Source organism: Cardiocondyla obscurior, linkage group LG02 (assembly GCF_019399895.1).
Source record: "Cardiocondyla obscurior isolate alpha-2009 linkage group LG02, Cobs3.1, whole genome shotgun sequence".
NCBI lineage: Eukaryota > Metazoa > Arthropoda > Insecta > Hymenoptera > Formicidae > Cardiocondyla > Cardiocondyla obscurior.
The window spans coordinates 6658691-6684892 of NC_091865.1; the positions used below are offsets into that span (position 1 = coordinate 6658691).

Sequence of the window (26202 nt, forward strand, 5' to 3'; positions counted from 1 at the left end):
ATTTTAATCCGATATAAGCATGTTAAATTCAGTAAAATTTACCTCTGGTATACAGTCTGGATGCGATACCATAGCAACGATATCATCTAAGGGCAAAAGACTATGGCATTTAATTTCAGTATTGACATTCTTGCCCATTGTGCAACAAGCTAGAAGTTTTACCAATTCTACATGATACCTAAAATATTACAATTTTCATATACTTTGTCTAATACTTTGAAATATTCAAATATATTAATAAAATATTATGTAAAATATGATAATAATCACCACTTTACAAAAAATTGAAATAACTTACTGAAGAGGGCTGCTCTCATCCATTCGATGTCTTTCAGATCGCATCATTTCCACAAAATGATTAAACGAAGCTCTATCATTGTAAAAAATTAGAACATCTTCTCCCGCTTGAACCAACTAATAAAAAGAAAATTATATACGACAATATCTTATAAAAGTTATGTATGTATAAATTATGTGTATGTAAGAATATCTCACCTCTTGCATCACCATTTCTTGACATTTTCTAATAAATTGATTCTCAGCTTTTACTATCGTTTGTAAAAATTTCAGATATTGCACATGTTTTCCATGAGTTTCTATGCAATGTACGAAATGTTGTATAACTTTCGCACCGACTTCATTGCAAAGTACAGAGTTATCTTGAAAAATACTGCATACTGTCTGTGCTTCTCTTATGCCAGGATTTAAGAACAGATCCAGTTGCTTGTGCAAAAGAACTTGATTTTGTTGATTAGACAGACAAAAGTTTTGCAAGAAATCATGTGCCAAGCGCATTAATTCATTCATTCTAATATCCTCCTTGACATCATATGGAACTTGTAATAAGTCTAAAACGACGGTATGTACTCCGACATTGCGCAGGAGTCTCTGTTCATGTTTGCGTGCCTTTACTTGACCGCCTGGTAGATTTTGAATGCATAATTTGTTCATTCTCACTAGTATTTGCTGAATTTTTTTATATTCTTCCGCTTGCTCGGGATGTAATGGTGGTCCAATATCCAAATCAATAGCAGATCCTTTGAGAAATTATGTATTTATTTTTTATAAAACAATTTATAAAATAAATTATAAATTTATAAAATAAATTTATAAAATAATTAATAAGACAAAAACCTTGTTTGTCTAATGTAGATAATAGAGGTGTTTTGCGAGGAGCAGTCGCCTCATCTTCTTCTTCTTTACTCTTTTTCTTTTTAGTTCCATGTTCCTCTGTTGCCTTAGATTTATACACCCAAAGTTCAGATTTTTCAACAGACTGGCGCAAAATATCTAAATCTGCTTTTATTTGTTTGTATGATTCTACGTCGCTGTCCGAAACCAAAAGTTGCACCTGTTAATCAAGTTCGTATTATTTAATAATTGTTCTTGTAATTAGATTATGAGAAAATTTAATATCCAAAAAAGTTTAACCTGTTTAAATGCTTGTAAAACTTCTTGCCGCTGGCTAAAGTGCCTAAATAATAAATGTAAAGCTCCAGAAACCAATGGCGGATAATCGTGCATAGCCAGATGTAATAAAACGCGTAAAAATGTTCTTCCTCCTTGACCATCTAAATCCAGTGCTGCGCATTCCTCACTACATAAAAAAATTAAACACGTTGATAAGATACAATCCTCATGTGTTATATTCAAACAAATATTACCTGCTTCCAAATATTCCTTCTGCTTGTGCACCGATTGATTCTAAATCAATAGTTTTTTGTCCTAAATTAACGTCTCCCATTTTTTCCGCAACTGTCGATGCCGTTTCATCGAATTCTCGTTTGAATATACTCAAAAGACAAGAGATTCGATAATCCAATCGGACATCCAAAATAAACTGCAAGATCTCGATTATCTTGAGTTTTGTGTCCATCACCAAAGGATATTCCTTCTTCATTAATGGCTTTGGTCTTGGAGTAGAACTCGCTAGAACTTGACCAGCTGGTCCTAATGTTAAATTCGTCATCACAGCGCCCATATCGCCAATGCATCTAAGAATGCCTCCTTCAGCTATATGATCATAAATAAAAATTTATATTAAATTAATAACGAAAAATAATAGTTATATAACATTACACGTTTATCACATAAAAATTGTTATTAAAAATTAAAGTGCATAAAAAATTGATTTTAGATTTTAAAAAATATTACTTTTTTATAAAATAAAGAAAAATTCTTTTTTGCAATCTATTATTTAAAAAAAACAGAAAAATTACTCAAAAAAAAAAAATAATAATAATAAAATAATGATTGTATCGATGTGATAATTCAAGATATTGCACTTTATAAATTGTTAATATAGACATTTTTTATTTCTTATTTATTTTAGCAAAATAATATCATTATAAAGATGTTTAAGCAATTAAAAGGTTTATAAATCTACTTTGTACAAAGTATATGATAAGATCGCATGCTTAATCTTATTAATATTTATTTCACATATTACGGTTTAGTTAGCTTTCAACAAGCTTTCTAATAGGATATTACCTGCCTCCTCAGAATCCGTATCAGCTGTGGTTGAAATATTTACAAGAGTAAATTAATTAGTTTTAAACATATTTACTACACTATATATGTTATAAATAATAAAACCAGTTTTATAAAGGTATTTTATTTTTGAAGGGATTTCATATAATACAAAGCATGGATTGCATACAATATGAATATATTACAGCATAAAAAATTATGAAATTACTACCATGCGCGTAAATGGTATATGTACATATATATATGTATATATAAATGAATCGAAATATATCTACTAAATTGCTTAAAGGGTTCATTAAAAATTTGTTAATAAATGATAGAAAACATAATTATAGATTATGTCTTACCAAATAAAAATTATAAAAATGCAAACTTACAATCAATATCACCCGTAGGTATTTTTCCATCGGTGGATTCATTCTCTGATACACAATCCAAAATGCTAAGCAATGTCTTTGTTAAGCTTAATAAATCATTAAAACTGTAGAATCCAAAATAAATTAAGTCACGTGCTAATTTGACAACCTAGCAAAATAGAACAATAAATTAATTATAACTTATCTTACATAAAGAAACAAGAAAAGAACAACTATATGTACCTCAAATGTGAGTTTATTCTGTTCCTGATCACCAAAAGACCACATTTTCCCGACCACATTACGCAGATAATCTTCAACGAACATAATTGTCGAACTAAATTTAGTGCGAACAACTTCTTTATTTTGATCCGGCATTTTATTCGTATCATAACTAGAATAATAAAAAAAGTTTTCAATATATTTCTAATTTACTAATAAATTAATTTTATTTGTACTTTATTATTTTTTACATACTCATTTATACTCATTTTTGACGAGATTTCTGACCAAAGGCGAGCGTATTTCACAGGAGTTACTTGTTCCTGCGGATCTCTGTCTACATGAAGATGTAGCATTAATCGGCAAAATGATGCACGCAATTCATAAGGTACTGTTTCATCTTCCATACATCTGCAAAAAACATAATCGTTATTAAATTCAGACATATAACTTTAAAAATATTCGTTACACTAAATTAATATACTTACTTAAGTATAAGATCAATATCCAAGTGTGGTGACAAATTATTTAACGCTAAATATTGTCTATTCAAGCACATATTACTAAAAAGATTTAATTGATGCCTGTAATAGTCTAATATCGCTGCGTCTTGCACGTTTCCCATTTTTGCTCCTCGTGACAGCTCACTCAAAGACATTGATTTCTATATTAAACAAAATTTATAATATATTCTATTTACCATTTTAAATAAACTTTTAATTAAGTGTACTTACGGTTCCATTATTCCATTCCAATACGACTTCAAACTCTTCTATAATAGTAATTCTTGGTTCCCCATTTTCTTGCTTCTCATCGATATCTTCAACTTCTACTTGGGTCTTCACCATTCTAAAGTAAATAAGATGTATCAGAGAAATTAATACCGTTTATTTTTTTTATCGTACTTACTTTGTTCCTATCAGAATATCTTTGTTCTTTTCACTAAGTACGCTTTTGCAAATCAATTCCTGTGTTACGGCTATTGCTTTTTTATTAGAGATACATAAATCTGACAAGTAATCCAAAAATCTCGATTCCCAGTTGCGCATATTTTTTCTAACAAGACCCACAAATGTTTCTATTTCAGCAGCTGTAATATGTTTTTCCAATAACTTTCTGTTATTATGTAAAAGCGCAGTTATAGTATCTTCCGCCAGAATATCGTAGCCAATTTGTTTTTGCATGAAGGCAAAATGTTTTGCAATATATTCCTAAAAAGAAAAAAAAAAATAAAATAAAATAAAATACTTATGTAGTAATATAATTTACAAAATAATGTAATGCATCGTGTGAAATCACAGTACTTGATTCTTTCTATAATCCTGTTGAGAAAGTCTGAGTATTCGGTAGCACAAACGAAATATGTATTTATATGGAGCGTGCCTCGGATCGTTAAGCTCCTCTATCCTAAGAAATGGTCCCTCGCCCTCCACAGATTCCAAGAATGGAGCCTGTAAATTGAGTGTCTTGAAATACTCTCGTTTTCACTGACATTTCTATGCGAGCAATGTTATGTTAAAATACCTGCAGTATTTTGAATAATTGGCCAAGAATGTACTGTTCGCGCAATAATTTTTGACGATCTCGTACAGCATTTGAAACGATTAATTCTAAAGCTTCAGATTTATTTTGCTCGCTTTCTAATCCAGCTATGAAGTACACGATGTCTTGAAGCAAGCTAGTGACGGCTCTTCGTTCATTGTGCGAGATTGTTCCTTTTTCCAGCTTGCTGTTCATCGCCGTTAACACTTTGCAGGCGTCATTCGCAAAATCTAAATCGCGTACTTCGACCGGTGACACAGATCTTAAAGCGAAAGCTTCTTTATCCTCTTTACTAGTTGCACAACCCACCTAACAAATAATTCAAAAAGCCAAAGTAATATAATTATTTTTTTTAACAAACTTTATTTACAATATCTGACGCAGGCAAATTATAATCGCTAAAATACTTTATAGTACCTTCGACATCACGGGCTTTTCGTCGTCTTTATCAATCGGTACGCTTGTTGAGTGGACCCAAGTATTTGTGCATATATGATGTAATCTGACAAAGGACGATTGCGGAACCAAACTATCGCCCCGCGTTAGAGTTGTGGGATCTAACTCAAATAACGAGCTAATCTCGTTACTGTGAGGCACCGATACTAGTCTGAAGACCGCTCCAGATGAATCTAATAAATCATCGCAATACAATTTTTTTTATTTTTACATTATTTTTACAAACAATTTACTCTGATTTGATTAATCGCAAGTATAAAATATTTTTAAAATAGACATATGTATTACTACAAGTCATAATCAATTATTTTTTAAATTAAATGTATTAATATATTTTAGTATACTTATTTCAAAATATCTGTATGCCATACCGCGTTTGCCTTTCACGGGTTCCCGTAGTTCGTCCGCGTCAACCTCAGCGGCGAGGTACTGGCCAGTTGCTAGATGTTTAAATCTGAAAAGTGAATTCCAGTGGCCGGCACCGCCTCTGCACGGATCGTGCTGGACCACCTATTCAATAAATAAACAGCATTCATTACTTACAAAAAACAATTGCGCCAAGAGCCCAAGCGGCATGAATTGCACTTTCCCGAAACAAATATTTGAACAGTAAAATATAAAAGGTCGATTTCAACTGTGGCACGTTAAAAATAGACACAACATTTATACAACCGTGATTAGTTCACTACCTCGACTTCCCACAGGGCTTTACTGCTAGTAGCCGCGGTAGCGCTGGTCCTCCCCGTTGTCCTGAGAAACACGTGTTGCTTTTTCTTGTACTCGTCCATGGTCAAAAACTTTTCTTGCTCCGCGTGAAAGAGCCGCACCACGTCGCCGCCCTTGAGAATCTCTTCCTGGTTCTCTCGGTGTTCCATAAAGAGAGTCACTTTCCACGAGGTGGATAGGTTTACGACGTTGACCTCTTTGCAGCCGGGATTATCGCTCAGCTCGTAATTAGCGGCCACGTGGAGGCCTTGGCGACCCGCGTTCACCGGCTCCAAGATCACCTTGTCGCCGACGACCACGCTGTCGCCGTCGCTACGCAGCTTGTAAAACGGCATTATGTAAAGCCACGAGCCTTCATTTCCGTTCGCGTCCAAATAAACCCTCATCGCGTTCTTCTCCAGCAACGCCGGCAGCCTCTTATTCACCGTCAGAAACTTGTTTGACTTGAGATGCAACAACTGTCCCGCAAAAGAGTAAACGTTAAATAATTGTATGTGCACGACGCGTATAATTATAATGTGAATTTATTTATAAACCCGCCGATAAAATTACTTTCTAAAATTAATCATCTATACGCGAACGACGTATGTTACACGCATACGTATGCATTATACAACATTCGCGTTGTGTAATTCGAATGAGTTTCTATTGGATTACAATAAATTATTACGCGAGTTAAGTAGAATATAAAAATTAATAGCAGAATATAAAAAAAGTAATAATCTAATAATTACATAATTACGCTATTCACGACAAAATACCTAACGTAAGTCGAGATAATACGAAGCGAGGGTGACTAATTAATTCATGTGATGCATCAATGAGAGATAAGAGAATCGATAATTCAATAGAATGTAATACATTATGGCGGAAATTAATTTTAGCGTCCACCACCTTCGCTGCGATCAAAGATGCTATCTATAACGCATCGCGGCAAGCGGTATAATATTTTGCAGTGTAATTATCAAAGGCGATCCTTTAATACTTTTTTAGCAACAACCGTCCTACAAGCGGAATTCAATTATCTGCCGGACAATTTTCCCTACAACTTAACAAACAACTTAACGCCGTTTCTATTTTCCGACGTAGCGACAATACAGCGAGGTAGAAAACCGCATTAATTGACAAACATTTATCTATGCAAGGGAGATAACCACGTCAATATGATAGATATACCAAACTGTTTTTATAATCGCTTTGCGAAAAAAGGAATTATCGAGAAGAAAACCGCTCCCCTAACGATATTGATAAATCTATTATTATTCATATTGCCACTTTACGTTATAAGAATGTTTTACGCGGTCAAGCATAAAAGCGTTCAGAAGACACTTTAATGAAACAATGTCACTTGCAAGAGATTTTTCTTCGGGAAAGAAAAGATTTATTTCTTACCTGAACGACGTTACCGTAGGAAACCACGGATCCCAGCAGCTTTTTATTTTCAGTCTCATTTTGCTTCTTCTCGATTTCAGCCGCGTGCTGCGATAAAAATAAATCTCATTGTTTTAATGGCAATCGTGCAAAAAAAAAATAAAAAAATAGTTTTATGTAACGCTGTGAAAACCCAACGGCAATGTTACGTACTTTTTAAATAGTATATTTGTTGGTAATTAAAAATTATCGGATAATTTATAACACGCTGGGAATGTATTATCTTCCTTTCGATTAAAAAAAAGAAAATAAAAAAAAAATTTTTTAACTGGAGAACCGGAAACAACCGAGCATTTTATACGCAAAGAAAAAAAAATGCAATTTTAATCAGCAAACCGGTCACAACATTAAATAACCGGTTGGACATTCTCGTATTTATAATTTATGTGGAATGTTCATATTATCATGCATGTAGATATAGGTAGTCTTAAAGTTGGTTTACAAACGTAACGTTGTTAACTTAGAAATATGTAAGAGAAGTAGGTGCTTGTATGGGAGACTTTATAAATGCAACGCCTTAAATTAATTGTAATTATTTATTTTTTTTATTTTGTAATTATAATTAATAAGCTTCTTTCGCAACTCACATGAAGTCTTTTGAGCAAGATGGCATCTGTGCCCGAGCTCGCGCTTTGTTTCGCTGCTTTCCAAAATTGCTTTTGGGCGGAATATCGATTCATAGGACATATTTTGAAGAGGCAATCTGAAAAAGTAAATAATTGCTATTGCACTCGATATATATATTTTTTTTTTCTAAATTTAATATGTTGTTTGCTTTAATTTTCACGGATCAATGTTTAGAAAGATAAATCTGAAAAATCCACCAATTTATTAACATTGATTTTCAATTTAAGATAGTCTCAGCGATGCAATTTACCTCGAAATTTCTTTGGCGGATTTGACAAATCTCCAGCTTCGGGACATACTACGCATCTGTCGTCGACCAGCCTGAAAATAAAATTCATTGTTAACCGATATGCAAAGTACATTGTAAACTGAATAAATAAAGAAATACATTTCGCGAAGTCTCTTATTTACGAGAAAATAAATAAAACGAGTCTATCTTTTTTCCAAGCAAGAGGCAATTGTCAGTACATGAATTACGCCGTATATCGTAAATACACTCACTGAATATTTATCACGCGTTAACGTTACGCTTTTCATTTTTTTTACTGTTTAGTCTAATCATTTTTTGCAATATTGTGTGCCACGTAATACTGATAATACATGATGTTCCAACGTGAAACTGACATAACGGCCACGCCTTTGGTTTGGCAGCTATGCAATACCAGCATCGCAGACGAGCCATCGTTAAATAAATGTGGTCTAGATGAGGTGAGGCGGAAATATAGGTCGATATTGAGGCAGGCTCTGGATTGCCCCGTTTCCCAACTTTAAAATCACAACGTGAATAAAGGCGAAAGAAAAAGAGAAAGAAAAAAAAAAAGAAAGAGAGAGAGAGAGAGAAATTTTTATATCGCGCGTAATCCATGCGTAAAGAGCTGCCATAAAAGCTTTTCTTTAACGCTATAAGACACCCGTAAAACTGAAAAATTTATCTTACATACATAAAATTTTCCGTTACATTCCCGTTCTTACGTACGTATCACGATCGTAAAATTTTATCGCGATTGTTGCATAAAAAATAAAATTAAATAAATAAATAAAAAGCATATAACGATCATTAATTCGCAAATTCAATTTTTTACATTAGACGCCGCATGGCGTATACGTGATTTATCGTCGTTTCGCGGAGGAAAAAAAAAGTTACAGTGGAAATGTCGAAGTAGAACGTGGTGTCATTTTGCGGCGACAAAAGACGCGATCGCAGCTCGGCGGACATTAAGCGTGTGCTATTGATCCGACTATCTCGCGTTAATAGAAAGTCGAGATGATCCCACGTCTTGCATAATATAATCGCGCGAGAGCCTAAAGGCGAATAATTAGAAACCCTGTCAGATCGAGCGCGCTTAAAATTCGTATATAAAGTCGGACCGACCGTCGCCGAGAAACAACGGCAGTGGAAAACGTAATTCGCAGCTATCGCACGCTCGGATTGCGGCTCAATCTCAAGTACAAATCGAGATATTATCGCCCGCTTATCTGGGTTTATACATCAGAAGCCAATAATTAAGATAACGGGCACGGGCTAAATATCAACGTCGATTAACATTTTATTAATTAAATACGTATTGTAAGCCATATCAGGATATATTTTCGGAATGTAAATCATCGTCTTTATCGCGCTGCATATATTGATATTAATTGTTTACTGCCAACATTCATAAATCGTAGTCTATCCGCATTTTTCTTTGCCGATTTTGAAACCGCGCTTTTCAAATTGCATCGTTTTCTGATAGCCGGTGAAAACGTTGTTTACGAATCATTAAGAGTATATATATATGTATATTTATATATATATATATGTATATTTATATATATATACATATATATTTGCTTCTTTAACTTGCTAACAAGATTACGATTAGGCTTCTCCCGATAAAAATAAGCCTCTCGCGAGTTGAACGCGACCGTTATTCATGAATTCACATTTCGCCTAAAACTACAGGCAAGAGAAACATCTGCTATATTATACGTTAATAAGGAAAGCACATATAACAAGAGAAACATATGTACGAATTATGTATTTGATCTTACGTTAGCCGTGTCGACTTTAGTGACAAGTTACGTCGCGTGGTTGATTATCATCATTTTTATATTATCGCGAATTCGGTTATTATTATTAAAACAACTCACAAAAAACGTATTTATTGAATTTTAGCTTAAACTATAAACTGCACAATTAACGTTAAATTATACAGAAAACTTTAGTCTCTCGTAAAATAAAAATTAATAAAATATAAAACGTGGAAAAATAATTATAAGCCTTTCGTAAAGACGGCATTTTATATGTCTGCATTAACATCACTTTTGCGGAAGGTCGGTATAACGCAAATTGCGTTACACCCTTTACTCTAGTTGCCTTTATGCAGAAAAATTAACAGTTAACGGAGTAAAAAGCATAAAGATTTGAAATGTCAAGCGGCAAAATTTCAAAGGGCACATATCATTTTCAGGTACCTTTGGTTGTAACAAAAAATAAAATTGCACGATTTCTATTCTCGCGAAACATCCAATTACTTGCAACGAATTTAATATCATTCGCAGTGCACGACCGGCGGAATCATCGATTCTTTTCACACTGAAAAGTACGCGTCAAGTAATGGAACCCTTTGGAGTGCTCGACGTGAAAGGGACAATATATGAGCTGCAGGATAAAATCAGAGCGTTTGAACCACCAAACGAAGAACTCCATCCATTCGGTGTACAAACACGGTGACAGAGCTCCCGTATGCACTGTCGCACGCGTGTTTGTGGCGCATAGCCGCAAATGCGTGTGTACTTGACGTGATTAACGGCGGTGCTTTGCGTAGTCGTGATTAACGACGCTTTACGTTTCCGATGCCGCAACGAGGACAGTAAAATGTGAATTCGCTCCATCTTACGTAACGGGTCAAAACAGATATCTAACGCGAAAGATATCTCTAGCCTTTTAATTTCTTTTACGGATAAAATCATTTTGTCCTACATTTCTCGAGAAGCACCGCCTTCCAAATCGCACCGCCTGACCACATCGGGTCTTAATAGCAACGCCAAAAGAAAAAAGTAACATAAAAAAACTTAACTCGTTGTGTTTTGTTCTATCTTTTTAAATAACGCTTTTCTTTTTATCTTTATTAAGCATTATTAAAGTCCTTGCACGCAATTTAATAAGATAATCACCGTGCATAATAATGTGTTGTAATTTTTTACTTAAAAGCTCAGATTTATAACAAAAATAAAGAAGTTTCTAAAGAAACCGAACTTTTAACTTTTATTATTAGATGATTACAATCTGATCGGCTAAAAAACTTTAATAAAAATAAAGTAAGACTCAGTCTTTATAAGAAGAGAATTAAAAAATATCGAGTAATTTTTTTCTTTTTTTTAAATAAAATTTTACTTAAAAATGTTCATGCGGCTTTTCAGAGAGAAATATAAAAGTATAATATACAAAGACCCTCTTTAATTCTCGATAAGATGTTATCTCTTAAAGCTTAATCGCGCTTAAAAATATCTTGCACAAGTCTGTGTTACGAATATTGTGATGTAACACAATACAGAGATAGACCTTTGTTAATTCTTCTGTAATTTTTTTTTTCTCTTTGCCACGTTCTTTAAAAAACCTATTTTGCCCGGAATATTACAAATATTTATATGTACCACGTGAAAATACGCAGCCTTGAAACATCGTGGCGCGATTTAACAACGGCTGCGCGAGTGACAAAGCTACTCGAGACAAAGCTGCGGGAGACGTTCGTAATTACTTTTTAAACGAACAAATTATTTTCGAATGAAATACGAGAATGGAAGATGTCGGGAAATTAGCTGGGGTTTCAGCAGATGAGACGTGACTGCCAAAGCAAGGGCGCAATTCGAAATGTTATTTCGATCAGAAGACGCCACGACGAACTATAGGATAACACACACGTACAACACGTACAAAATCCGATATTGTTATTTCTAGCGACACCGTGTCACCGTTGCCGCTCCGCATCGAGCGCAGCTGGGATTACAAGAGGATCATCGCCGTTGTTACCGTAGTTGTTGCTGTGTTTGTTGTTGGAGTATCAGAAATGAAGCGGAAGGCGAGCAACTCGGGCGTGAGCAAAATTGCAAATATAAATTCTTTAGGTGGCGAAGATGCACGCGACGCTCCTACATTTTTATCTGTCGAAGCGGTTGATAAATATTTAAAAGAAAAAAACAAAAGAAAAATGAAAGGAAAAGAAAAGAAATTAAAAATTTACTCTACGAATTCAAAAGCGACGCAATCAAAATGTGTAATTACTGTTCGCGTCGGTGAAACGATGAAAACAACATTAATTATACACCCGGTGTAATTAATATTGAAAGCGGAGATGCCAAAATAATACGGCAGACGATGCATGTGCGATCGATTATCATGATTCATTATCAATGAAATATTATGATTAATAATTAACAAGCCTTTGATATCCAAATTTAGCAAGACTTCTATGGTAGTAGTTTGAATATAATATCCGGTATATCGAGATTCTGTCATTAATAAATACATACGCAACTTATTTATACACGCGCGATACGCGCGTTTGCATACAAACGGAAGATGCGTTAAATTACGGTCCGCAAATTAACACGAGAATTCTCAAATCTACCCGAGCTCTTAATAAACATCTTCACCACCATTGCGATGCCGGAACGGCAATAAAAACGTCAAATAACGCTCTGATAGCGCTTAAAAACGTTTCCGTATTTATAGCGCGCACATGATAATGCGAAGTAATATATATGCCCCTATTTTATCAATATCCAATACAACAACGTTGAAATACCTGTCGCAAAGACGAAGAAGCGAGCACAATGAAAACATGTATGCCCCGAAATATAATATATCGCGTGCTGATCAATGAAAGCGCAACGTTACAACGCGCTGAGAAAAAAAGAAAGTTTAGCCTAAACAACTTTATTAATTTCTAACGAATAGATATAATTAACTCGACCATTATAGGGAATAACGGAGATTGATGAAATCGACTGTATTTAATCATCAGAAAAAATCTTAAAGTCAAAGCTGAAGCCAAAAGTAACTGGCATATTTCTCTCATCGGTGAGTTCGGGAAATTAAGCTCGCGAATTTAAATGAGCCGATTTCGCGTTTAATTATTTTTCACGCCCGCCGTTTTACTGTCGCGGCGTCACGCGGCATTAATAACCGGCCTTTTCATCCGCGGCAAGTTACCGCGCCGATTGTCACCGCGATGAGAGCGACAGATACACGCGGTATCGTCGACGCTGCGCCACGAGAGAAATCAAAATTAGTTGCTCTGTCAACGGCACCGTAACCGCTCGGCGATGCGTGCAATTGCGTGATTAAATCGGGTATCACGTTATCCGCACTCGGCCCATATCACTCTCGCAAAATCGAGTGAATCCTGAAACGCCGCAGATCGATTTCACGCTTCTCCTCTCGCGAAATCGTCGTAACACGGCAAAATTAGCCCGAGATGCGTAATAACGGCGTATGAAATAACGGAGTTCCTATATCGAACGCCATCGCTTCGCAGGAATCTCGCATTATCACGCACCGCGATCTCCCTGCGTATGAATAATATTACGAAAATTATTATACCGGTAGCAAACTTTTCCCCCCTTTCCCTCCTCCCATCAACTCCCGACACGTAACAATTGCGCAAGAGACAGTACAACGCTATCGAGCGCGGGTATTGTGAGTAAACGTAAATGCAGCGAAGCTCATGTCGAGCGACGGTCGTATTACGTACAGCATCCCGGAATTATTATACACCAGCGATACGACGCTGATTTATGGCGCTCGTGCGTCAAAACGCACAATCACAACGAGTTCTGGAACGAACTGGTTTAGGCGCTGAAGTGACAATACGAATTAATGATCGTCGCAAATTCATCCAACACGACAGCGGGACTACCATCTCGCAATTATCAGAAGGAGTTACAACATCTACGATGCGAAAGGGGCTTATCGAGCTTTACTGGTGGCGCGAAGCGATCGAAATATATCAAAGCGACGGCGCGAGCTTGCAAGTGATCGTCTTTAAAAGTTAATCTTACAAGCCTGTCATCCGAGTTAATCTTACATAATTCGTCGTCTTGCACAGACCGATTATTACACTGGCGGTAAAATTCCGGTTTAAGATTTGTAAACATTTATAATCTCGACGAGCTTTGTCTATAAAATTTTAAGCGGACGTGTTTGCGCGAACGCTATAACACTATCAGCTTGAATGTCATCTTTGCGGATTTGATCGCGGATGACACATCGATCGCACGCACGAATTATTAATCTCGAAATTATTATAATCGACGTACCAGCTAGAATGATTTATAGAACGATTCATCACCAAACGTGTTTCTCTATAGAAACTTTTATTCTCTAAAATTATCTCAAATCGTTACACGAGGAATGTAATAATTTTTAATGTTGTGCAACACTTCTCGTTTTCATCGAACGTAAGATTCGTTAATTAAGAGAAACGGGACATAAGGACGTCCTGCCAAAGTCACGTTGGGTTGAACTTCAAGAAGACGCTATCCCTAATTCTTACGATTTTAATACAAACAGCGCAACAAAGGCTCATATATATTTTATCAAGAGTATAACGCTATAAGTCACTATTAAGAGAATACGAGCTTTTCGAAGAAGTCCCGAGGTCGTTGAATAATCTGCAAGTTATAGAATTCATAGGAAAACAGTCGCGGCGTCCAACGAAACGCAGAATTTAACGAGGATCTCTGCTCACCGGAGAATAAGGGCAATCTTATCACGACTATAATCGCGCTTCTGGAAATAGTCCCGTCATCAATGCCGTTAAATTCTCAGAATAAAGTGGGTACGCGGATGCCCGTGACAGTTATTACCAATGATTTCGCGCGCCGACGCTTTTATCGAGCCACAAATTAGGGCCTTTTCATTAGCGGGCGCTAGGAGATCACGGCCGGAATCGAGGCACGTGTGCCCTCATCTCGATCAATCTCGTGCCCCGCGTCACGCCGTAACGGAACGCCGTAATTAGGAAAGTGAAAGGCGGCACGCAACGCGTCTCTCGTCGCGTGTTTGCATATACAACTCGTGCGTGTAGTCGCGATAAATTTAAACGCTTCAAAATTGAAAAGTTTGGTAAAGAAGAATAAAAATACTTCTAAAACATGAATTTGACGTTCTTTTTACATGCAACTGTTATATCTGCAACTGAAACGTAAAACCCGAACCTTGACAGTTCGTTGAAATTCTCTTTTTTCCAGACTGAAAAACATTCAAAATCGCAAGCACGCATTTAATATCAAATAAAAATTTAAAAAAGAAAAAGCTATTTTTAGCGAGATCTGTGCAGATTATGTTGCTGTAAACCGCAGATATAAATCCATCTAGATAAATCACGAAATATTAACGCAACGGTAAAAATGCGGACTAAAGAAAATATCAAAGTGGTGTAATTTATCTCGGCGATATCCTCTCCGCTTACGCGAGAATCAACAAAAATGAATGAGTCAACGAACGGAGATTGTAGATATCTTTATCGAAGATAACTTCTAAAATAATTTTTTAATCGACTGCTCGCATTTAATATTCCAGCAGATAATAACAAAGGGAGCGTGCGTTTTAAAACGCCGCTAAATCGCTCTTTTCACGGCCAGTCAGCACGTGTCGGTCAACTTAAAATACTCTTGTACAAATGTTTGCTAAATAGTATATGCGGAATTGCTTTATTTAGCTGTTAAAAATCGCAGTTTCTCGGTGCACTTTTAAATAATCCCAGAAAGTAAATCACTGCCAGAGAAAATAAAAGAAAAAAATAAAAAAAAAAACATGACGCAAACTGCGCTGATAGAAAAATACATTTAAATCTCAACTACAATTCTAGAATATTTCTAAAAAAGAAAAAAAAAATACAGTCGACTCAATCATTTGTTCCATTGTACATAAAATATCATAAACTCACAACTGAGATTGAATTTTTTTTCTCGCAGTATATGCGCTGCATCACCCAACGGTGCGTTATATTCGCATTAATAGTAATCAATGCAAACAATTAGCGTTTATTACGCGAGTAGTCTCCCTCCCTTCTTTTTTCTCTCTTTCTCTCTGTCTCTCTCTTTCTCTCTGTCTCTCTCTTTCTCTCTGTTGTTCTGCCCGCGCTCTTCAACCGTTTTATTTTATCGGGTTCATAATCAGGGCAAGATCGAGAATATTGGAACGCAGGTATTTTAACGCCGTGTCGCGTACATCCTTTTGAAGGAAAATCTGCGCAGTTGAGTACGCGAGAGCTCGACGACGACGTTGGATTACACAAAGGGGCGCCGCGTTACCTGGCGTCCGTGTGACGTCGGCTCGACGGGTTCATCAGCGCGCGGGTAATACACGTCCACGCTGCTAAAGTCGGGCGAAATAATTGCTCATCGATCGCGAGACTTTATACGCAGGTGCGAATTTAATAATACGCCTGCCGCCTATATATTGATAGGGGACCTTCGGGCAGCATCTCGCCTTAACGCCGCTCTCTCAAGTGTAACGCGGAAGAAACTTTACACCTTTAAACGCCGACCTCTTGGCGAGGAAGATGAAACTTTTGCACGCGATATATGTATATTGTATATACATGACGAGCGTTGTAAATTTCCGTAAATTTACAAACGGGGCTGATTGAACGCCCAAGGAAACATCAAACTATAATTGACTCGCGCAAAAAGAAAAAAAAAGAAAAAACTTGAAACAGCCAGGTGCGACTTCTTGGACAGAAATATTGTAGAATTTTCACGCGATGTGCCTGACGTGACGTTACATAAATACATCTCCCTTTTCTCGCGAGGTTTCGTAAAATGGTCTCACGTACAAACGTGATCCAACGTATAAACAAAAAAAATTGTTTCAGGTGTTATTCGTGCAATAACGTAAGCTTGAATTACATATTAGACTGTAATAAATTAGATTAATTTAAATTAAATAAATTAAAAAATCGCAAGTTCGATAGATTAATATTCCATAATGTTCAACGACAATTTTTTAATATTAAAAAATCTTCCGCAATGCTTCAATGTCAGACGCAGAACAGCCATAAATAATCTTAATTACTCATATGAGTAATATTTAAACCTGAGGGGATAATCTGGAGCAGATTATTTACGCAGAAATTTTATTATTTTGTCTTTCCACTCACCCCAACGTAGAAAGAAATCCAGACACATTTCCCTCGGCGTAGAGGCTGACGATGTCGCCGAGGTGAAGGAAACTCGCAGATCCAAGAAGCTCGCCCATCTTGATTTGGTCCTCAGAGTCTCTCACGGTGCCTCGAAATCGGAGAAACTCCTACGTTGGTCGCTTTAACCGAGTGAATTATTCATGGTTCTACCTAAAAGAAGAAATATACAATCATTAGAGAAAATCGAACGAAGGTGCAGATGTTCAATACAAACCGCGGAATAGTTTCCGTTCGGATTAACCGAAAAAAACACGTATACACGTATAAGAACGTTTCTTTTTCTTTCTTTTTAAGTGGAAAAATTAGCAAGCTTTCTCAAACTACAATTCCCCGAAAAAATATATTTTTGCACGAATATGCATTCCGCCACTGTTTGCTTAAAAAACGCACGTGCAAAATCGAAGAATAAAATACGAGAATACACAAACCTCGTATCGCAATTTCCAAAAAAAATTATGCAACAACAAACGTACGCTTCATAAATAGAAATGTCCAAATATTTTTATGTCAATCTAACACTCGTAAATTCTTTCAACCTCTCATCTCGCAAGCTATGCATTTTTCGCCCGCACTGTTCATTCTATTCGTTCTTAAATGCGCCGATACAAAGTTCGCGATTATTACGCGGAATATCGCTCCTTTAAAAAATTTATTTTGGCCGCAGAAGCAGCGCGTACGCGCTGCGACACGTAGACGCAGCCGGCGAACAAGACTTAATTGCACAATGGTGCCATAGCAAATTGCTAGATGAAGTTATCTATCTGATAGATCGGGGGACTCTAAAACCGGGTCGTGAGATTTTTCCTCTCTGGTAGAACAGAAATTCCGCGCAGCAGCTCCATTGCACGGGGACATTGTTCGAAGTTTACCGCTCGCGGCGATTAAAAGCTTTATTGACTTCCGTGTAAACGCTTTCATGATTGCCAATTTTCTTCGCGCGTACTTCTAAGATGTTAATTAGAATTTATCGCAGGGGAAAATAACATTTAATATATTCTTCACGAATATTAAAATATGCTCGTCTATTTTTTAGTCTACTTTTTTCCGACGTATGCAAATTGCACGAAAATTATATATTAAAATTAAATAAATAATATTTTACAAAGTTAATTAAAATAATAATTTAAACGCCTTATATAAATATATATTTTTTTTTAAATAAATTTTAGTAGCGACTCTGTAACTGCAGTTTTTTAATTAAACTATCCGATAGACGTAATCCTCTCGTTCATCCGCTCGAACGATAAGATACTACGCTACTTGTTAAGTACACAGCAAAAAGATGTGAAATCCTATCGACTACAATCATCTGGACATAATCTCTCAACAAATCGCGATATGGCCTTTCGATAAATTGATTTGCTTTAATTGAATATCTTCGAGCAAAGGCAGACTTTGTCCGAGCTCTACTTTATAAATTAAATTGACCCTTAACCTTCGCGTCCATATAAACAGCCATAACCGTAGGCAGGAGCGTCAGGTTCATCCTCACAGAAGAAATCGATGGAAACGACGGTCTTTGATAGTGACAACCATTCGACACGACCCATTCGGCACGAAAATGCAATTTAGATTCCGCAGAAAAGAAGTGCTGCAACCGTTCAGTCCACGACTGTGCTTCTAACAAATAAGCCTATCCACCGCCTTTATGTATCATTATCAGCGAACAAAGACGCTTCCACCGTCTTGGCGCCGAACGATGCAGCGGTCGGACAATAAACCGGCAATTGACTATCAATATCGTCTAATAAAACCGTATCGATGCGTAGCGAAGAGGCACGCAATTTCCAGTTCACTTTACCGCTACCCGCGGGACAGAACGCTACTGTTGAACGGCGATATCTAACTACGCGCACAGCGCAAGAAGTGGTTCTTGCTCGTTTAAAATTAATTATTTTACACAAAACGGATTTCACGTTGTTAAATAAGATCCTGCTAATCGCTGCTGCGACAGGTGGAACCAGGCTCGGCATCCCAGAGCCATCAAGTCTGAAGCTGAGGTTCAGCCTGACGCGTCACGACCCTACAATACGCCTCGCTTTAACCCCCGGATTACCGGAATGCCACCGAAAGCCATGCGCGCTGTCTAATTTCATGCGAGAGGATATCGGGTCTTCGTGAATTACGTAAGAGCACTCACGAGCGGCGACTATGAGACCCAGCTGAATTATCCTTCCTCGGAAGAACGTTTCTTACGGCTTTCAAGAGCAGCATAATTAAATTATATACCCAGCCGACGTAATTTCGTTTCATAAATAATTGATTCGACGTCGGCTCGACAACGTAAATGTAATACGATTGCGATTTACCGCGCGTTCCCGATATGCATATCGACGAGAAGAGTTCGTTGGAAGAAAATTCCCTTTTTCCAAGATTGTTGGAACACAATTATGATGCTTCAAGTCAATTGTATTTAGTCGTTGGAAATATAAAATAACTGCGGAGGTAATTTTTTTTTTTTTATATATTTTTCTTCATGCAGTGCAACGTTTTTTTCATTTAAAAATGCGATCCTTGAAACCGGCGCGCAGCCTTGAAGCTGTAACGTACGCATATGCGTCGCTAAAATATTCCCAAATGACAAAATGCATAAAAAAATCGTCCAGCTTTCGTATATCTACATATATCTTCCGCGGTGCTTTTCGCGGATTGTCCCGTCCTCGTAATTCACGCGTGACGTAAATGCAGTTACGTATTCGCCGGGCGACGTGTAACATCGCGTCGAAGCCGCCGTATCCTTAATTCGCGTCTTCGTAAACGTCATATACGCGAGCGCAGCCTTCGGCGCACGATAATTAAACTTAATTTACTTTTTTTTTTGTACCGCGGAATGTGATTTTCCAGGCAAACGAGGGAACTAATAGCTGGACGTACTCGCGCGATTACCGATCCTGCCTGGTCTTTTTTGCCTGATTGAGACATTAAAACGTAACTCGACGCGCTTTTTTATCTCAACCCGAACTCGCGAAGAAGGAAGCGACTCGCGATATCACTAACCCTCGCAGATTCGCCGAGCGCCTTTAACCGATGCTGACTCCAGCCGAAACAGATAACAGCAGCTTTTCATTTATTCAAAAGCTCAGATAACTCTCATTCGCAAATAACGGCGTTCTGTCTTTTCAAGATTTATTAAAGAGCTACTGAACGGCGTCGTAAGAATCATCTGAGTTTTGGAAAAAGCGGCAATTACGTCTGTCTGAATGCCGCGTGATGAAAACCCATTGATTGGAACTCTGAATACGCGAAATCGATACTCAAATCCCTGACATCGCATCACGTTTTTCGGAAGAAGAATAAGTGCGCTTTCATATCGCCGGACGCCTTCACCTCGCCCGAGAAAAATTCCATCCAAGAGGAAATATTTGAGAAAAGTCGTATGGATCTGCTCCCGAGACGTCGATCTCCCATTTTTAATCTCCCATCTCGCGTACGTCCGTTTCATCTTGCGCGCATATAATTTTTTTTTTCTTTTTTTTTTTTTCTGGAGGAAAACACCGCTTACGCGTTTCGAAACGTTGATTAATCGCGCCGAGCAACATTATGCAATAACAGCGTTATTAATGGAGGACGCCACGATAATACTTCGCACGTGATATCGAAAATAAGAATCGTGTCGTCCGCAAAGAGTAGCATATTATCTCCGTTAATGCCAGCTGATTTAACACCAACGAGCGAGGACAATCTGATAAATTGGTGCAATGCGCGCCCCATTAGCTTATGCCGGATAATATTTCACACTTCGTTGAAACAACGTGCGGTTCATCTGAGGTACGGTTCAGCCACGGTTGATCGTATTTTTCCGTGGAAAAGCGGCGCAAGGAGAGAAATGCGAAATAGAAACGCAATAATTCGATTAAGAATATCGCCTCGATTAATTTATATTTAATGAGCACTTTGAACAAGACGCCGCTAGAGTTTACGTTTCAATTTTTTAGAAAGTTTAAATCTGCCCGGTAAAAGAAAAAAAAAAAGAGATTGGGCCGACACGCGATTCCTGGCATTCAGCAAGTGTCCGTCCACTGCTCCAGTTTTCATTGACGCGTTATCAGGAAAACTAGCGACGACCGAACAACAACCGAACTAAGCAGCTAACATATGCGTCCGACACGCTGTGTGCGAAATGTCTTCAGTTTTTTTTTTTTTTTTTTTTTTTTTTCCTTTTCTTGCTAAACCCGCACATGAGAATTTCACGTACGTTTCAAGTTCGGCGGGCCTGAGGAATCACGTACGTGATAATAAACGTGTCGAAAATACCGCGGATAAACGACGGAAATGCGCACTTTGAAACACGCTTTCCTCCATTCTCTTTCTGTCTATTCTTGAACCGAGGGTCAACAATGCAAAAAGGTAAAATTGTCGAAATGCGAGGAATGATTTATTAAAGAAAAATAAAAAAAAGAAAAAAAAATATAATATAAGCCACGTTAACGCGTGATGATAAAAGTTAAAAGCGACGGAAAAACTTATTAATTTAAAAATATATTAATTTTTATATATATTATTTTTTATATGTAAAATAATTATATATAATATATTAATTTTTTATTATACATAAATATTCATCCAAGTATCGAACAACGAGTAAACTAAATTCGTTCATTTTAGCGTCGTTATAAAATTTTATTTTTACCTTTAATTATATCCTATTACGTAAAAAAAAAACAAAAAATAGTTTAGTACCGTTTTCTTATTTCAACAAGAATTTACATCTCAAAATCCAATCCAAAAAACTAAGAAAGAGATTACGTGCTACCTGCTGAAACGTTCGCATAAAAATTAACACGTATTAAATACACACTTATTTTCTTCGGTCTCAGACGTGAAAATATTAACACGGGAGCCGACGGACTACGAGAAAAATTAATAAGTCGAGGTGGCCGGTTCAATCGCGTCGCTGGTCCACTCGAACTTTGAAACATCTCGAGTACTTTTCTCCGCCGGGTCTTCCATACATTCAAAGTACATGTATCAACGTTTCTAACGCGAAAAATCCAAAAAATCTTTTCGACGAGAAACTCAAGAAGAAAAAAAAAAAAAAAAAAGAGTAACAAAAACGTAAAAAAAAAAAATAATTTACTTTTACACGTAAATTTTATACAATTACACGAATTCTCTACATCAATTGTAACTGCAGCCGCGCGTTATTTGTGTAAATTCGTTCAGTTTTTTTACTCCAATTTTTTGTTTTTTTTTCACAGCGCAATCTTACATCTGCGAGGTGAGTAATATTTCGCGATTCGAGTGATTGATCACGCGCGGAGACCGCGAAGATGACGCGTGACGAAAAAGCACGGTTCGGTGCACGGCGGAGCGGACGCGGGTTGTTCCCGTCGCTCTGTCGCTCGCGCCGATCGAAACGTCCCGCGTCATTAGCGAGCCCGAGCGACGGACGGCCAATGAAAGCGCCGGCACGCATCTCATTACCGATAATCGAAAGGCACCGTTCGGTGCTCGACGGCCAGAGTAAAAAAAAAAAAAAAAAAAAAAAAAAACGACAACGGGTGGCCTAATAAAGCGGGCCGCTTTCGGCATCATCCGCGGGAAGTATATTTTTACGCGTGCGATTTCGCCGCGAGAGGTTCTCTCTTTTATTTCTTTTATTTTCCCCTCCTCACTTCCGTCCGCGATCGAGGAGAAGGGCAGCTACGCGACAACGAGGAAACGGACACGACGGGGCACCTCGCGCGTCACTCGCCAATGATGGAAAGCAAAAAAAAAAAAAAAGAAAAAAATAGAAGGCAATGCAAAAAGTGTTTACTCACTTCCTTGTGGCGATAGCGGCGGCGGTAGTCGTTCCTCTCGCCAGCAGGCCCGGCACACCGTCGAGTCGAGACCGCTTCTGGTGCAGAGTGCGGGGATCGGGTCGTCGGGATCGTGCAGGTGGAAAACGCCGGTGCACTTCCGTCCGCGGGTTTTGCTCGCGGTGGGCGGGCGAGCGAGCCGATCGATCGCGGGAACTCGCGGGGGCCTCTTCCCCGGCTTGATGCGACGATCGAGCGACGATGTCGTCGCTCTTCGGCGATTCGATCGCGATCGTGCCTGATCTGCGCGAGGAGGTGCAGATAAATCGACGACGGCGATCGGCGGTCTACGTGGCGGCGCGCCGTGGTCGCGCGGCGTGCGGACGCGGATGTTCCTTTACTTTTAGAGACGCTCCCGCGTGTCTCCCCGCGGCCAGCAGCATCCGCCAAGTGTCACTGGCACGGACAGCGTACGGCGGATCGAAACGAACAAGAGTTTACTCGCGAGATGACACCCACACCGTCCGGTGGTCCCGACACGACTGACCCGTCAATGCAGTTGCTGGCAGCGACTCGCTGGCAGCGACTCGCTGCCCGAATTATTACCTCGCGCCGCCTGGCGGAGTCGCGCGTCAGTTTTATCTAAAGTAACAGATATAATAAAACAGAGATACTTCGATGGTAATTTGCCAATGATTCTATTACCATCGAGTGACGTGCGACACAAACTTTGCACCATTGATTAAAGAAGTCACTGGCGGCGGAAACTCGACTTCTAAACACTTCCTTGCTCACTATGTACTGTCACTTTACGAGAACGTTTACGGAGCCTCGCCGGAGCTGAAATACGCCGGAATATCTCAGGTATTGATCCTCCGAGTTTATCAAAAAATTGGTGGATGACGCATGAATCAAAAAGCTAATTCATGTGTCACTCACCAATTTTTTAAAATAGAATAAATAATGTGCAATGCAGCAAAAACGCGCGCATGGTTTCTTCTAGTATTATTTAATTTACTATAAATATATCAAGCACTTATATGGGTAACCGCATGGTTAAATAAATATTTTTATTTAATTGTAAATTGTGGATTAAATATGATTTGTTTAATTGTTTTTTTTTGATGCGGAAAAAGCAAGAGTAAAAAGGTGCACGAGATGCACGTTTTGTAATGTCTAGTTGGTATAAAAAAAAGAGTGAAAAGAAAAATTAGAATTATTAAATTATAAAGTGATAAAATAATGCCAAACAATGTGTAATCAACATAATGGGCATGTGGAATATTTAATTAAATACTCACGCAATATTGGTTCTTTTTTGTTTTATTGTACCAAAAAATTGCATCTTGTTCAATCATCGTTAATTCAATATAATATATATATATATATTTATATATTTATATTTATATTTGTTATATCTTATTTATAATAAATATTTGTAATAACGTAATGTTCATTGTTTGTCATTGTTTTATTGTGTTCATGAACCATGAAAACGTAGATTCAGCAAGTTCGTAATCATCGTCATCACGTGCTAACTAGAAAGACGTTCTGTGTGATTGGTCAGATTCGGGAAATCTGTCTGGTAAAAGACACGCCAGATCGTCGAATTATTTCCGCCTCGTTTCTATTATTTTTTCTTTTTTTTTTTTCGGAGAAAGGCCGGATTGTTCGAGATTAATTCTTCTCTCCTTCTCTCTCTCTTTCTTTTTGTGTACTCGTTGACATATCTCTCTCTCTTCTCCTCTCTTCGCTAACAATACCAGCATCTTACATAGACGATTCATACATTGAAACAATAGGTACCTAAGGAAACTTTACATCTAGCTGTAGTGAGGCGCCCGTTCCCTTAAATTCGTCCATTAGAATTAGTTTTCCGAATCTGAAATCCGCGTGGCGCGCAAATCCAGAAGCGTATATCACTTTTTTTTTTTTTTAATCCTCGATCGGACTTATGCTACTTGGAGTTCTTACGCGACGAGCTCTTACAATAACGCAACTTCATCGCTTGCTCTTACTTACATCAAGACTTTTACATCCAAAAATAAATTCTCAACTTGCTATCAATTAAAAGACACCTTACGTCGAGAACATTGAAAGTAAATTCAACCTTTTAAACATCTTACTTAATTTCAACATACCACTCCATCCAAATATCATAATTAAAACAATCAATTACATTTTGATAAAAAAAGAAAAGTAATAATATTAAATAAAAATAGAAACACACACACATTACATATTTCTATTTGAATTATTCCAACTCGTTATAAATCCTAATACGAGTTATTTCACAAAGACATTTCGCAAAGCTTTCCGACAAACACGACGAGACGACTAAGTACTGCGAAACGAAACACGCGCCGAACGAACACTTTTATTATACAGCCGTTATTAACTCGATCATTTTAGAAATTTCGCTTGTCTTTCCTACGGTTTTTTTCTTGATTGTGGACCAATTCAAGGATAACGGGTCCTTCACGAGCCGAAGCAGCGCAGCTAATTATCATATACCGTAAGAAAATATATGTACCTCTACAGACACCAATAATTCGATCATCACGATTGTACATGGAACATAGAATCGGTTCCCGAACAAATCCTCCGAACGACTGTTCCGAACTTCATCGTCATTATCATCGTCACTACGTTAGTTTATAAAGCTTTACTTTGCCAGTGTTAATTAACGGATATCTCGTCGATTCCCCGTAAACCCTGCAGTACAGCAGTCTTTGTGCCAATTTTTTTTTTTTCTTTTTTTTTTTCTTTTTTTTCCACGAGAGCTTTTAGCAGCTAATAACTCGAACACATTACGAGGTGTATTTGCGTCGTTTTGTTTTCTCTCTTTATTTTTCTTTTCAATGTATTGTTCGGCAAAAATTTCCTTTAGCAGCTCTCCGGTCACGCTCTTCACGATAACGTCGTCAATAATTATGGCAGTGACTAGGAACCACTGGGGAAAACGTAACGTTACTGCAGAGTTAATGACGATCGTCGTCCACGAGAGAGTTAGTACAACTCCTTATCATTTTATACGTCGCTACATGTGTTACGTTTGAAAAGGGTCTACCGGCGATATCGAAATCTATTATCGAAAGAATCCGTCTCACTGCGTAAAAAGCGGCCGATTGAAGCTCTCGGGCGAAAGCCTCGCCGAGCCCTTCAACCCCTTCGTTTCTTCGCAGCACGCACCGAGCGATGTTCCCTTTTTCCAATCCGCATTTGACAATTAAGTATATATTTCGGGACTTCTTACTTTCGAAGCAACACGACTTGCGCTAGAAATTCAACGCAAATACAAAATTTATTTAATTCGTTACTTAGCCTTCGAGTTAATCGTTATACAGTTTGTCTTTTTTTTTTCTTCTTTTTTTTTTACATTTATAAAAGAGAAAAAGGCAGCTTCCACGAGTCAGCTGTATT

At 37.6% G+C, this 26202-nt stretch overlaps 1 protein-coding gene across 3 annotated transcripts in view; it reads right to left on the minus strand.

Moving 5' to 3' along the window:
• The window catches only part of LOC139109147 (inositol 1,4,5-trisphosphate receptor-like), a 34640-nt gene extending 11320 nt beyond the window's left edge, over window positions 1-23320 (minus strand). For 2 of the 3 annotated variants that reach the window (XM_070668001.1, XM_070667991.1), the window contains exons 1-23: window positions 22801-23320; window positions 16997-17188; window positions 8101-8171; window positions 7811-7926; window positions 7185-7271; window positions 5756-6250; window positions 5438-5576; window positions 5028-5239; window positions 4593-4919; window positions 4373-4519; window positions 3978-4279; window positions 3803-3917; window positions 3557-3732; window positions 3324-3479; window positions 3090-3240; window positions 2868-3015; window positions 2491-2514; window positions 1665-2013; window positions 1432-1597; window positions 1135-1351; window positions 496-1037; window positions 299-414; window positions 43-178 (exon numbers count right to left, since the gene is read on the minus strand). In XM_070668001.1, coding sequence (XP_070524102.1) covers window positions 43-178; window positions 299-414; window positions 496-1037; window positions 1135-1351; window positions 1432-1597; window positions 1665-2013; window positions 2491-2514; window positions 2868-3015; window positions 3090-3240; window positions 3324-3479; window positions 3557-3732; window positions 3803-3917; window positions 3978-4279; window positions 4373-4519; window positions 4593-4919; window positions 5028-5239; window positions 5438-5576; window positions 5756-6250; window positions 7185-7271; window positions 7811-7926; window positions 8101-8171; window positions 16997-17094 — 4290 coding nt within the window. In that variant the 5' untranslated portion in view covers window positions 17095-17188; window positions 22801-23320. The remainder of the gene's footprint in view (window positions 1-42; window positions 179-298; window positions 415-495; window positions 1038-1134; window positions 1352-1431; window positions 1598-1664; window positions 2014-2490; window positions 2515-2867; window positions 3016-3089; window positions 3241-3323; window positions 3480-3556; window positions 3733-3802; window positions 3918-3977; window positions 4280-4372; window positions 4520-4592; window positions 4920-5027; window positions 5240-5437; window positions 5577-5755; window positions 6251-7184; window positions 7272-7810; window positions 7927-8100; window positions 8172-16996; window positions 17189-22800) is intronic. The other variant, XM_070668009.1, reaches the window with a different exon arrangement.
• Window positions 23321-26202: the final 2882 nt, after the last annotated feature.